Source organism: Xiphophorus maculatus, chromosome 19, assembly GCF_002775205.1.
Source record: "Xiphophorus maculatus strain JP 163 A chromosome 19, X_maculatus-5.0-male, whole genome shotgun sequence".
Lineage (NCBI taxonomy): Eukaryota > Metazoa > Chordata > Actinopteri > Cyprinodontiformes > Poeciliidae > Xiphophorus > Xiphophorus maculatus.
Genome location: NC_036461.1, coordinates 25,404,621 through 25,416,950, shown reverse-complemented (window position 1 = coordinate 25,416,950; position 12,330 = coordinate 25,404,621). Strand labels below are relative to the sequence as shown.

The 12,330-nt window shown below is 40.0% G+C and overlaps 1 protein-coding gene across 3 annotated transcripts; it reads left to right on the top strand.

The window, feature by feature from the left end:
• The first annotated feature begins 119 nt into the window (after positions 1-119).
• On the top strand, positions 120-12,313 carry ahi1 (Abelson helper integration site 1). 3 transcript variants are annotated; one of them, XM_023352903.1, is made up of 26 exons: positions 120-575; positions 783-910; positions 1,087-1,592; positions 1,692-1,777; positions 1,877-2,063; positions 2,167-2,359; positions 2,453-2,548; positions 2,638-2,823; positions 2,941-3,084; positions 4,137-4,269; positions 4,416-4,539; positions 4,626-4,855; positions 6,254-6,363; positions 6,484-6,602; positions 6,718-6,848; positions 6,935-7,075; positions 8,157-8,350; positions 8,478-8,511; positions 8,628-8,680; positions 9,365-9,479; positions 10,358-10,422; positions 10,516-10,578; positions 10,669-10,831; positions 10,929-11,005; positions 11,623-11,711; positions 11,854-12,313. In XM_023352903.1, exons 1-26 carry the CDS (start codon positions 566-568, stop codon positions 12,014-12,016), a joined length of 3,540 nt encoding a protein of 1,179 aa, XP_023208671.1. In that variant the 5' UTR covers positions 120-565; the 3' UTR covers positions 12,017-12,313. The 3 variants fall into 3 exon arrangements, with proteins under 3 accessions (XP_023208671.1, XP_014324318.2, XP_023208672.1); XM_014468832.2 differs by having other exon boundaries at positions 9,362-9,479; XM_023352904.1 differs by lacking the exon at positions 11,623-11,711 and having other exon boundaries at positions 9,362-9,479.
• Positions 12,314-12,330: the final 17 nt, after the last annotated feature.

The window sequence follows — 12,330 nt, the reverse complement described above, 5'->3', positions numbered from 1 at the left end:
ACGTATGCACACGGCCACTTTTCAGTGTTACGCTCAATACGTAATGACGTCGTTTGTGTCCTTACACATCATTGGCCTGTTCTTTCTTGTTTATTCGCTCACTCCGCCCTCACGTTCAGCCTTGTTGACTTGGAAACCATTGCAGCGTCGTCGGTGAAGTTGGAGTACCTTGTGCGCACTGATATACATATCGCTACTGGTGTAGCTAACTCACACGCCGTTTTTAAATGAAATTATGTGGAGCTTAGTATTTTTTTAAGCCTCAAACGTTTTCTTATAGACCATAAATATTTCTGTGTCACTTTGACAGTGCGAGTTAGCAAGTTAGCTCTTGTCAAACTAGCCGCCTATTTAGCTAACCTTAACCTGGTGTACTTTTTTGTTTAGTTTAGTATACTTCAGCTTAACATACTGACTGAAACGTAAGCTACTTTCCCCTGTGTTTACTTTGGAGTGAAACGCAAAAATGTACACATCATTCTTCGCATTTTTGTGAAATAAGACTTTCTTTTATGATTATTTTTTCTTTTTCGACTAAGAATGAGAAACAACACAGTGTGGAAGAATGCCAGTAGGTGAGTTGTTTTCATTTTTGAAAAATAAACAATGCTTTGCATTTAAATGTTGTTCCACAAACAAAAAATAAAACTTAGGTAAAGTTAGAATTGGGGGTATGCATGCAAAGTATTTGAGTTTAGTTGTTGCACATTATTGTTTAGGTTTAAGCGATTCCAAAGAAGCAGTAGGAAATAACACCCTTTTAATGATGTAAACGTTTCTAGGTGCGAGTGAAGAGCGAGCAAAGACCCGGGAAAGATTTAATGAAATTTTCAAGAAATATACGGAATCGGAAAAGAAAAAGTCAAAGAAGAAAAACACTGAAGCAACTGAAGCAAAGGAAACTATTGTGGTACGTGTTTTGTTGCATCTTGTTTTACATTCCAGTGGTTAGGATCATCATGTCACCTAGTAAAAGAAGACACATAAGTAGTTGATCCTCTTTCTGGCAAAGCAGTTTAAAAAACATCATTTGTATTTAAGGACAACTACGACTACAGTCATGTTATTGCTTTCTTTCTGTCTTAGCTTCAGAATCTGAGAAAAAAAGTAAACCTTGAAAATGACACAGAAGAAGATGAGACAGTTCTGCAAAACACACGCAATCCTGAAGAGGACAGCCCAAGTTACAACAACAGCAAAACATCTAAAGCAAAGAAGAAAAGCAAGAGGGGCCTTCCTCTCCTACCTGCACTTAAGGACAACACCAGCGACAGTCAAAGGAATACGGACTCTGAACTTGCTGTAGATCAAGAAGAGACTGGCGGTGGAAAGGGACCAAAACGGAGGAGCAAGAAAGGAAAAAGCAAAGACGGCGCAAAGGTTACAACAGAGAGCCAGGTGGAGGACCCAGAAGATGAGCTGCTGCACGAATACCAGCTGCAGATAGCACAGGAAGAAGAGAGGACCACGAAGAAAACGAGGATCAAAGAGGAGGACAACAGCGTTGTTTGGAAAAACGTTAGCCTGAATAACAACATGGGGAAAAAGAAAAAGAAGAAACTGAAATCTGTCGCCACCGACTCAGATGCAGGGTGTGTATTTTTATAATGTAATTTTTTTTTTTAGATCTAAAAGAGAAAAAATAATCACAGTTTAGGCATAATTTTGAAATCAGCCATTTTCACCATTAGAGATCAAGACGAGGACGTAGAACGAGAGGTTGACGCTGAAAATGAAACGGAATCGAAGGGAAAGAAGAAGAAGAAAAAAAAGCATGGTGAGTCAGGTTTGATTGTGTGTAGCTACTTAATGCTAACCAAACATAAAATATGTTGGCTCTGACGGCGCTTCTGTTTCGTTCTTTTCCGTTTTGCAGTCGTCAAAGAGGAGAGCGAGGCCAAGCCGGAGAAATCAGATAAGCAGGTGTTTGACGACGGTCTCGTGCTGGGAGTGTTCGTCCACAGAACCGATCGCCTCAAGACGGACTTGCTGATCTCACACCCCATGGTGAAGATCCACATTGTTGATGAAATCACCGGGACGTATGTGAGAAAAGAGGACTGGTGAGAGCAAACCGAACTTTAGTTCCATTTAGTGTTGAATTTATTTCGCGCTTTCCTGCTTCTGTTTATTCGTATAATTTGTAATTGTCCTTCGTTCTTAAAGTCAACGGCCCGTCTCTTCATTTTACGAACAAGAGAACGTCAGCCACATTCTGCCGATCATTACGCAGCCGTTTGACTTCAGGAAGAACAAATCCATCATCCCCGAGTGGCAGGAGCAGATCCTATTCAATGAACGCTTTGGTTACTTCGTCCAGCAAAGTGAATCAGCCCCCAGCGTTATACTCTTCTTTGAAGTAAGAGATAATTTCTTACCCTAACTTACCTTTTCTGCTGTAATGTTTTTATATTATTTTGTGCCAGTTAACGTTTTTCTTTTTAATTTCAAGATCCTTGACTTCATGACTGTGGCGGAGGCGAAAGCCAACTTTGATGCAGACAAGCACGAGCGAGGCTTCCGAAAGATTGCGTGGGCATTTCTGAAGGTAAAATGTTCGGTCCTTCAAAGTTGACATTAGTCGTCTTGACATTGGTATTTATGGAGACGTCTTTTGAATTTCCTCCAACCCCCCAGCTTATTGGTGCAAACGGGATTCTGAATATTGACAGCAAACTTCGCCTTCAGCTCTTCTGTCCTCCACCTCGGGCGAAGAGACAGCCGGAAACCATAGAGGTGTTTGAGTGGTGGAGGAAGTACCCAAGAACAAAATATGCATCCACACTCTATGTCACTGTGAAAGGGATTAAACCTCCAGAGTGTGTAAGTGCTAAAAAATGACCTCCGTAACTTTTGGTTCTTTGTTTTTATATTTCATGAGGTTGGAGTGTCTGATACTTATTTGAGCTAAGCTTCTTATCTTTTTTTTTTGTTCGTTAGGTGGACCCCGGTATGCGCTCTATGATGGCCTTACAGGAGGAGAGGGGCAGCACTACCTATAGTGACCTGCAAAATGAAGCCAGCAAGATAGAACCTAGTCTTAGCAGGCAGCCCGTCCTGAGGTGGAACCGACTGCCCGGGCAGGTAGCCGCATGCTAACGTTTGTCATTGCAATGAAAAACAGAAAAGCTTTCTAAAGTTAGCTTTAAGATACGATAAACGTATCTCCTGGAACATCTTTGACATGACTCGTTATGTAAAAGCTGCGTTGTTTAGGAGCGTCTTGCTAAAATACACCAATTGTTCCAGATCTGGTCATGGCGTCTTCAATGGCGTTTAGTTAAGTTTTAGTAGATAGACCAGAATGAAGCGGCCTTGTAATTCAAAAGGAGACGAAAATTGTATTTGTTGTTTTGGGATTATTATTTTTTCAAACATTTCATACAAATGACTATTTACAGCATATCAAAGGCGCTGATGCTGCCATCACCGTGTTTCACCATGGAGATCTTGTGTAGAGGAGGTTGAAGCACAATGTTATTTTTTTTTCACCAAACAGGAAAAAATTTTTTACATTTTTGTCTCATTTTGATCACATCATGTTCTTCCGCATATTTGCTTTGTCCCCTACATGGGTTGTGGCAAACTGCAAATAGGACGTCAGCTGGCAGCGATGTCCAAACGTTTTGGCGCAATGGGCCAGAAATGTTAAGCTGAAATTTCCCACAGGCTACAAAACATAAAAATTAAAAAAAAAAAATTCATTGTGTTTTTTTTCTTTTTTGTTTTACTTGCGCATGCTCAGCAATAAATTAAACATGAATTATTTTACTGAAAGAAATGAGGTATTCTGATGTTTATAGAAAACAGATCTCTAATTTATGCTTGATCCAAAATATAGAAAAGATCTCATTTATTAAAAAAACAGGGATATAATCCATGAAATTCCAGGGTCAGTTGTTGTGTTTGAAAACCATCTATCTTTCTCCTTCCACTTGACAAATTCACACTGTTACATGTATGACAATAGGTTACATTGAAGGCTGTGGTTGTAATACAACAGAGGAAAATTTCAAGAGATGTGAATGCTTTTGTAAGGCTCTGTACTTGGCCAAAAGCCATTGGAAGTATTTTTTTTAGATCGTCTGACTTTCAAGAATCAAAGTTAAAAGCTCGTAAAATATTCTCTGTGGTAGATCTGTCGGATTCCCAACAAGCACGGTTTAGCTTTCCGTGGCGGTAAGATGGGCTGTTTCACCGTCCTGTTTTCTCACGCTGGAACCAGGCTGGCCGCTGCTTGTGCTGACAGAGATGCTTTCCCTGTTGTTGGTAAGCAGCGCCTCATTTCTACACAGCTGCTGTTTTTAGCTTCCTCAAGTCAATTAACTTGGTCTTTTTGCAGATCTGTGAAAAAAAAAAAAATCAAGTCTCATCAGACTGTAAAAGAAGACATTTTCTTTATTTCTTTTTTTCAGTGTATGAGATTCCTTCTGGGACAGTGTTGGCTGCTTTCAACGGTCATCTGAAAATTGTGTATGATCTCTCCTGGTCCAGCGATGATAGGGTTCTGCTGTCGGCCTCCTCGGATGGAACTGTCAGGTAGGTCTGCTGTTTCGGATGTAAATAAAGTCGCTAAAAGCGACAAACAGGAAACACAGCTGCCACTGCATCCTCTTCTTTCTCAGGGAGTGGAACGTGGAAAAGCTTCTGGAAAACGCTCAGAAGGTGCTGCCTCACCCGTCCTTCGTGTACTGCGCTCAGTACCATCCCGGCGCCCAGAACCTGGTGGTGACTGGGAGCTACGACTGCCTGATAAGAGTCTGGAGGCTTGATGTGGACGATGTGAACGGCCAGATGCTGCAGGAGTTCGAGACTCACAAAAGCTTCATCAACTCAGTGTGTTTCGATTTCGAAGGTACCTCTGAACCCACGAACAACTCTTAACAGAGAGATTTGTTGACTCCCTTGGTAAAGATGTGGAAAAATTAACTCTTCCTTATTGCAGTAGAATAATTTCACACTGGAAAAACGTGGAGAAACCCAATCTTTTAGTTAAATATGTTTAGTTGTGGTTGTATGTAGATTAGCCCTATGTTGCTGTAAGACTTGATGCTTATTGCTAAAGTTCCCTTGAACTTTGAGCACTTGATGCCATGTCCATGTTCTGCAAAATATACAGAACTACATTCACAATCGCAGTATCATTGTGTGCAGTAAAGCAACCGCTAAGGCCTGCTTGGATGCAAAATTTGGTGGAGTGTTATATTTCAAGCGCCGTATATTCATATTGATAATTTATTTGGTCGCGTGGACATTTGATGTGAGATGCTAAAGCACATGGGGAGTGGTGGTGGCATAGTGTGAGGGTGAAGCAAGAAAAGAATCAAGGAAACGTGTCTAAATCGTAATCAATAATGTCAATAAATTGGTGATTTTCCACATAAGGCATTCTCTCTTTTAGTCTGAACCAACCTGTTGTGTTTGTTGCTCCCAAATAACAACTCTACATGTAGACAATGTCTACTGATTGTTTTAGACACAAGGAGTCCATTACGCCACTGTTTGATGCAACTCTCCCAAAGTTAGATTTTATTTTTTTTTACTCGTTTACAATCCTGATGACTTTGCGATGTGGCAAGATAAATATGTTTTCTCCTCCAACCTACAGGCTAAACTAAATGGGGCTCACGTCATATTTACACCTCAATAAAGCAGAAAGTTATTAAAGTTTAGTACACCTGTTTTCAACTTGCGGCTCTTTGGACCTTCCACACTACTTTCTCAAAAAATAATAAAGGACCATGAACATAGAAACAATAACAAATGCAGATTTGAGCAGTTTTTCAGTTTTTTTGATGGAATAATTGCAGCGAATTTCCCCAAAAGAATGACTCCAAAAGAAAAAGTGAAAAAAAAATGTATTCATCGTGTTTACATCCCTTTGGAAACTATGCACACTTTCAGAATCAGAGTAGCTTTAAAAGACAAAATTGTGTGACCAAACAGTAATGTTGACGTCAATTTCAAGAGCTCACATCGTACAGACATTAAGTACACATAATTAAACTTTAGAGGAAATAAAACAAAGAAAATGTTAAAGCGTAATATGTAAGAGGTAGTTAGTTAGTCAAACATGTCATTTTTTGTCTCCATAAATTTTTAACTTTTCTCCAGTGTTCAGTGAAAAGATTGTTTTACTGCGCTTAAAATGTGAATTTGTTTAAATGTTTTAGCACATCCTTACCAGGTGAGCGGGCTAGTGATCTTAATTCCATTTATGATAATCTCTCTTTGTCGTGCTCGATGTAAACAGGAAGAAGAATGTTCTCTGCCGACAACACAGGCATCATCAATGTGTGGAAAACCTCAGTAAACGGCAGCAAACAACGGCAACATCCATGCCAGCAGTGGTCGATAGAGATGGTATCAGCACCTGATTTTATCGTAAAAGATGATACTACGTGGCGTAGATTCGTTGAATCGAGGTTTAAGCGACTGTTCACACAGGAGCAAAGGTTTTGTGTTCTGTCTGGCTCTTGGCAGAAAATTGACGAGAGCGACCTCAGGGGCATCCCTATCAACATGCTGCAGCTCCATCCGAATGGGCGGTGTCTGCTCATCCATGCCAAAGACAGCGTTCTCAGGATGATGGATTTGAGGATGTAAGTAACCGAAGACCTGAGATCACAGTAGACGTGCGGTCATTTCTTATTTAGGATATTGATTTTACTTTTTTAATAATTTTCTGGCTTATTTTTATTATTATTATTGTTTAAGCTTGGCTATAAAGAAGTACACCGGTGCAACAAACTACAGAGAGAGAATTTATAGCACTTTCACTCCGTGTGGGAATTTCATCTTCTCTGGTAGTGAGGATGGGATAGGATATGTCTGGAATACCGACACAGGTGAAAATCCCTTGTAAACAAACAAACCTGTAAACTTATTGCACGTAATCTGCGTTGTTCCTCTAATCAGTGTACTGCTTTCCCAGGAGACCAGGTTGCAGTGTACTCAGAGCTCTGTTACCGCAGTGCTCTCCACGGCGTCTCCTTCCATCCGTATGAGAACATGGTGGCTTTCTGTGCGTTCGGTCAGAGCCAGCCGGTGCACGTGTACCTGTACGACCAAAAAGGTTCGTGTTTGTGTCATGGACAAATAATCTGCAAATTGGATTAGATTTTATTTTCACGCGGTCCATAAACATTTTGTCATATTGCAACCTCAGGGTTTCCCCCAGTGTACTACAAGCCTGGCGGGCCACCAGGCTTTACTTATGCCACCACCAGGCTAAGCATTGCTTATTTATTTAAGTCTTTTTAAAATTTTTGCATTTTTTTTTAAGACTTTGTAGTTGGTGTTCAGTTATTATTCTCCCAATCTTTCAAAAACACACAATTATCAAGTGATATTTTGAAATTTCCTGTCAACTTTAAACCTTTTTTAACTCAAAAACATGGCGGGCCGCTGGATGAAGGACTGCTGAGCGCCCCAACCACCGGGCTTAGCAAGTTTTCTGGGGGGAACCTTGAACCTTTCACTGCAGTGCATTTGATTAACACATGGTAGTGAATAATTGTGAAGTGAAAGAAAGAGGATACACGTTGTGGCCAAAGCCAAAATGTTTTACAAATGAAAATCTGGAAGGTGTGGCTGCATTTGCTTTCAACCCTCTTAAGTCAGAGCCGCAGGGACATTTCGCTGAATTCACAAGTCAAGTCATTTAGAAACTGAAATGTTTGCTCTTTACAAAACAGCTCCAGCTCAGGCAGATTAGTTGATTGACAAGTAAGTTTGATATTGTAAATGTGGCCTGGCTGCTTGAACTTTAATGACCTCTGGAAACACTTATAATATTTTTTAAATAATAGCGGCACAAACAAAAAAAACATTTGCTGCACAAACGTTTTGACACCAGTTTTGTTTCATTTGAGGAAAGTTTAGGGGTGGAAGGATTTCGCAGAACGTCTCTGTTTATACTGTGATTAAAACGCACAAATGTGGACACTATTTACTAATCAGCTGATTTCTACAGACAATTGGTTGTCATTGTACTTGATCAATCGCATCAAATAATAAAAATGCATTGCCATTTGTTGTTGTAAAGTGACAAAGCGTGCAGAGAGCTGACAAGGACACTGTGAATAGTTGAAACCAGCTGCTCTGTTGAGCTCAGATGAATAATTGCCATTCGTTGTGTCGACCCCGTCTTGCAGTGTCCCAGCTGGAGATGCACAACAATCTGGAATTGAGCAGATCAGCGTCTCTAGACACTAAACCCGTCCAGAACACTCCCGACTCCGTGGAGCTGCAGGACACACCGACTCCTTCCACCGTGGACCAGCTTGTCCAGTTGGCCAGATTTGACCTGAAAATGCAGTGTGTTAAAGACCATCTGGATTCGGTTCTTGTAAGAAATCGTATTTTTTTTTTTTAACAGAGATCTGAGTCCAAATGTTTAGACTTTCTAGATATTAATCATCGCTCACTATTATTAACCGTGTCAGTAACATCTCCTATTTTCATGCCTTATGCAGGAACCATATCGAAGGACAGCAGCTGTTGGTCAAGGTTGTAAATATGAAAATAACTTTATATATAGCAAATACCTGAATCAATAGCTTCATTTATGATTTAAAAAAAAAAATTGCATGCAGAATATATGTATCGTTTGACTATTTTTGCAGACAAAATGGGCACGACTCACGCAGGCAGGAGCTTTACGTCTGACGTTGGCACAGTGAGTTTTGTATCAGTGTGCCTTAACCTTTATTTTGGCAAGACATTTTTGCTGCCATTAGATGGTTTAAATGCTAAAAAGAAAAAATAAATCCGATTTAGCTTTTGTCAAATATCTGTAGTGGGGAGATTTGTTTTCACCGATACTTAAAATATGTCTTATTTCCTGTAATTTGTACCTAAATAGCTTAGCAAATTTCTTAAATAACAAAATGCATTTTAAAAACTAACTGTAATAAGTTATTTTATCTTCTAAATATACGAGTGCAGCTCAAAAAATTTATATTGTAAAGAAGTTTCCTATATGCCATTTCAGAGGGTAAAACTCATATTATGTTTTATATATATATTCATTACACATGAAATATTTCAAACTTCCATTTCTTTCTAATTTTGGTGACAGCTTGCAGATAATGAAAACCCCAAATTTTGTGTCTCAAAAAAACTATCTTTAATTAATAATCAGCAAAATGACAACAAATGAAACACTTAAAATGTTTCACTATGTGTAATAAAGCCAGATAAGTTTTACTTTTTGAGAGGAGAAACAGCAACATAGATGTTTTTAAGACATTCACATTTTTTTTAAGCTGTACTTGTGTACATCAAGGCAAATAGTTGCTATTGTGAAATACGTTTCTTTGCTTCGCAAATCAACGCCGCCGTTTTTCTTTCCCCCCAGAAGGGATTAAATGCATCACTACCTCCTCCGTCTCTGCTGTCGCCCCACTCCAAGCTGCGGCTCTCTGGTCCTTTGGCGGACCAGTTAATACCCCAAGCAGTCCTGAGCACACAGAGCCGTGAGTGTCTTGTTCAGTTCACCAGCCGGTTTTGTCATCAAAAGCAGCATTACGCATTATGCTTTAGCTCACAAGTAAAACCCCTTTCACTAAGGACTCAAGCATTACTGTGACTTCAAAAAAAAAAAAACAGCAAGAACTTGTAGCGTGTAACAAAATGTAGCATGTCTCCATGACTGCATGTCATTCCTGTTGGGAATAATGAGCTCCCTGACTGTTTTGAGCTTGCACTAAACTTCCACAGCTTCAATATGTCAATATCTGATTTTATGGTTGCATCAAGAAGCAACAATATAAAAAACAATAAAAAAAATTAAAAAAAACCTGGCCGGCACACCGGCATGGATTGGTCCTCAAGAGAATTAGTAGGAGGATCAGCCATTCTGGCCTCAAGCCAAAGTCACAACCTAATCATGTCAACACTAGGCTGGCATTGCTTTAATTTACTGTAATTCTGTTGATGGCGCAACATTGCATCCAGCAACTGCTCTGTCTGTTGCCAAAACTATGTCACTAAGCATTTGGATTGAATATCCCACTGTCCTCACAGCAATAAGCACAAGACTGCGATCAAAACCTGTCCACATAGAGATTGGTTTGCTCTGGATTCCCCGGCAGGACACAGAGCGACACACCTCCAAATCGCACATATGCTAGTTGTCCAAAGTGATACCTGCGGTTGGTATGAATTACAGAACATCAGAGAAAAATCTGACCAGTATGAACCTCATTTACAGCTGAAACGAGGTTTTCGAGATTTGCAGTCATGTACATAATGGTTCTAGATGATTTGGTTGATGTTAACAGTCTGAGTAAAAGGAGCATAAACAAGTTACTGAGTTATGTCACGTTCCAAAGTCACCTTCTTGTGTTTCCAGGAAGCATCAGTCAGAGGATAAAAGGAGCCTCGTCTCTTAAACTGCATCCAGTACGACTTTCTGAGGTTACTACTTCCTTTTTGGTCAAGGGCTGTCAGTAAAAAAATGAAATGCAGTCACAGGTTTAATGTAATGTTGTTTTTTTTTCTCTACCATAGTCTCTCCCTGACCAAACCTCTTCAGGTTTTTATGATCCAGATTCTGCCCCTGTTCAACAAATAGTAAGTTTTCACAGCAATACTGAACTCGCTGCCATCCCTCCATCTGCTTCTTTTCTGTAACCCATTTCATCATCGGGATCTCTTCCTTAGGTCGTTTCCATCTATAACTACAAAGCGAATCGATCTGATGAACTGACCATCCGGCGCGGCGACGTCATCCAAGTACTGTACAAAGACAATGACACCTGGTGGTTCGGACGCCTGGTCAACGGGCTGCAAGGATATTTTCTTGCTTCTTACGTAATCGATCAGAGTAAGAGGCCGACGTTTTTGGGGGGTACAGAAGTATTATGTAATGGAGTTTGCGGGTTTTGTTAAAAAGAAACAAGTTTTTATTGTTATTGCTGTAGGTGAGTGTAGTGAGGACTCTACAGAGAAAGACCCAGCTTCACTGGAAAAGCACGCGGAGAGGCCCACTCCCACACGGGTAAGAAGCCAGGTTAATAAAACGAGCTGAATAGGGGATTTTGTCTCAACTAAAGAGATTTTGTTCATGTATGTTATAGATGTTTTCTTTTCTCTTCTGTATTAGTGTAGGCCTAAAGACAAAATAAAAAAAAATCCCAGACGTTTAGAAGGCATTTTAATCCCTCGTACACTCCCACTTGATGTTTTGTCTCCCACAAAGATTATTGGCGGCAAAATGTCAACAATCCTAAGAATCTGAGAGTATTTTAAGAACATACTGCGTTTCTTTCTCTTCTTCGTTCATTCTGTGATAATTTAAGTTTGTTTTACTGTCCTAAATTATCACCGTCTACTGAGACTTTGATGCTTGCGTTGTATTTCTGCCTGTAAAGCTAATAAGAGTTGCTTAAAGCAGAGAATTGATGTATGGTGCAACAACTTATTGCAGCCTGGATATATACAAAGTTGTTTGCACTTATTAGCTCACTTCTGTAATAAATGTGGATAGCTGCATGGGTTTTTCGCTTGATGACGGTACGTCTGTTGGGTTTCTTGTGGTAACTGATTGGTGTTTTGGTATCTTTTCCTGTCCCTCTTAGTTACTTGTTTTCTACTTTTCCAAACTCACGTTTCAAGGTGTCTGCTGCTGTCAATTCTTCTGGGGAACTTCGGTTTCTCTCTGAGCCAACTTTTTCGGACACTGACCCCGAGCTGACCGATGCCAAGTAAGAGGCGTGCTTTGCTTAAATCCTCCTAAATTCACCAGGCTTGGTTTCTGAACACTGCGCGGGTGTAGAAGCGGTGCTCTTTTTGGCGACTACACTATGGAACAACAAAATGGAGTAAAGTCTGAGTGTTTCCTTTCAGAACTACAAGAAGAAGGAAGGTGAAAAAGCCAGGAGCAGCTGCGACTCAGACCAATTTCTCAGAGGCGGAAGCGTCTGGTTCGGCGAGGAAGGCCAGGCCGCCCCCCAGACCTCTACCAAAGAGGCCGACAGGCCAGTCCAACCGTGCCTTTGAGCCTGATTAATGAACTCAGTAAAAACACCAGTCTGGCTTTTTTTCTGCTTTTTTTTTACTGTTTGTATTTCAAAGTATATTTCTGTATATTGTTCAGAATTAATTTGTATTTTTGTTTCTTTTGTATGCATTTAGAAATGCCATTTTCCTTGCTGCTTTATATATAAATACTGAATAACTTAAAATGTTACTTGATTGTAAAGATTTAGATATGACTTTAAAGGGCAACGTTCGTACACTATGGAAAAACACGCAATTCTGTAATCACTTTTGAAACGCAATCGTTTTCTAATAAAACCTCAAGCTCATTGGCAAAATGACTCC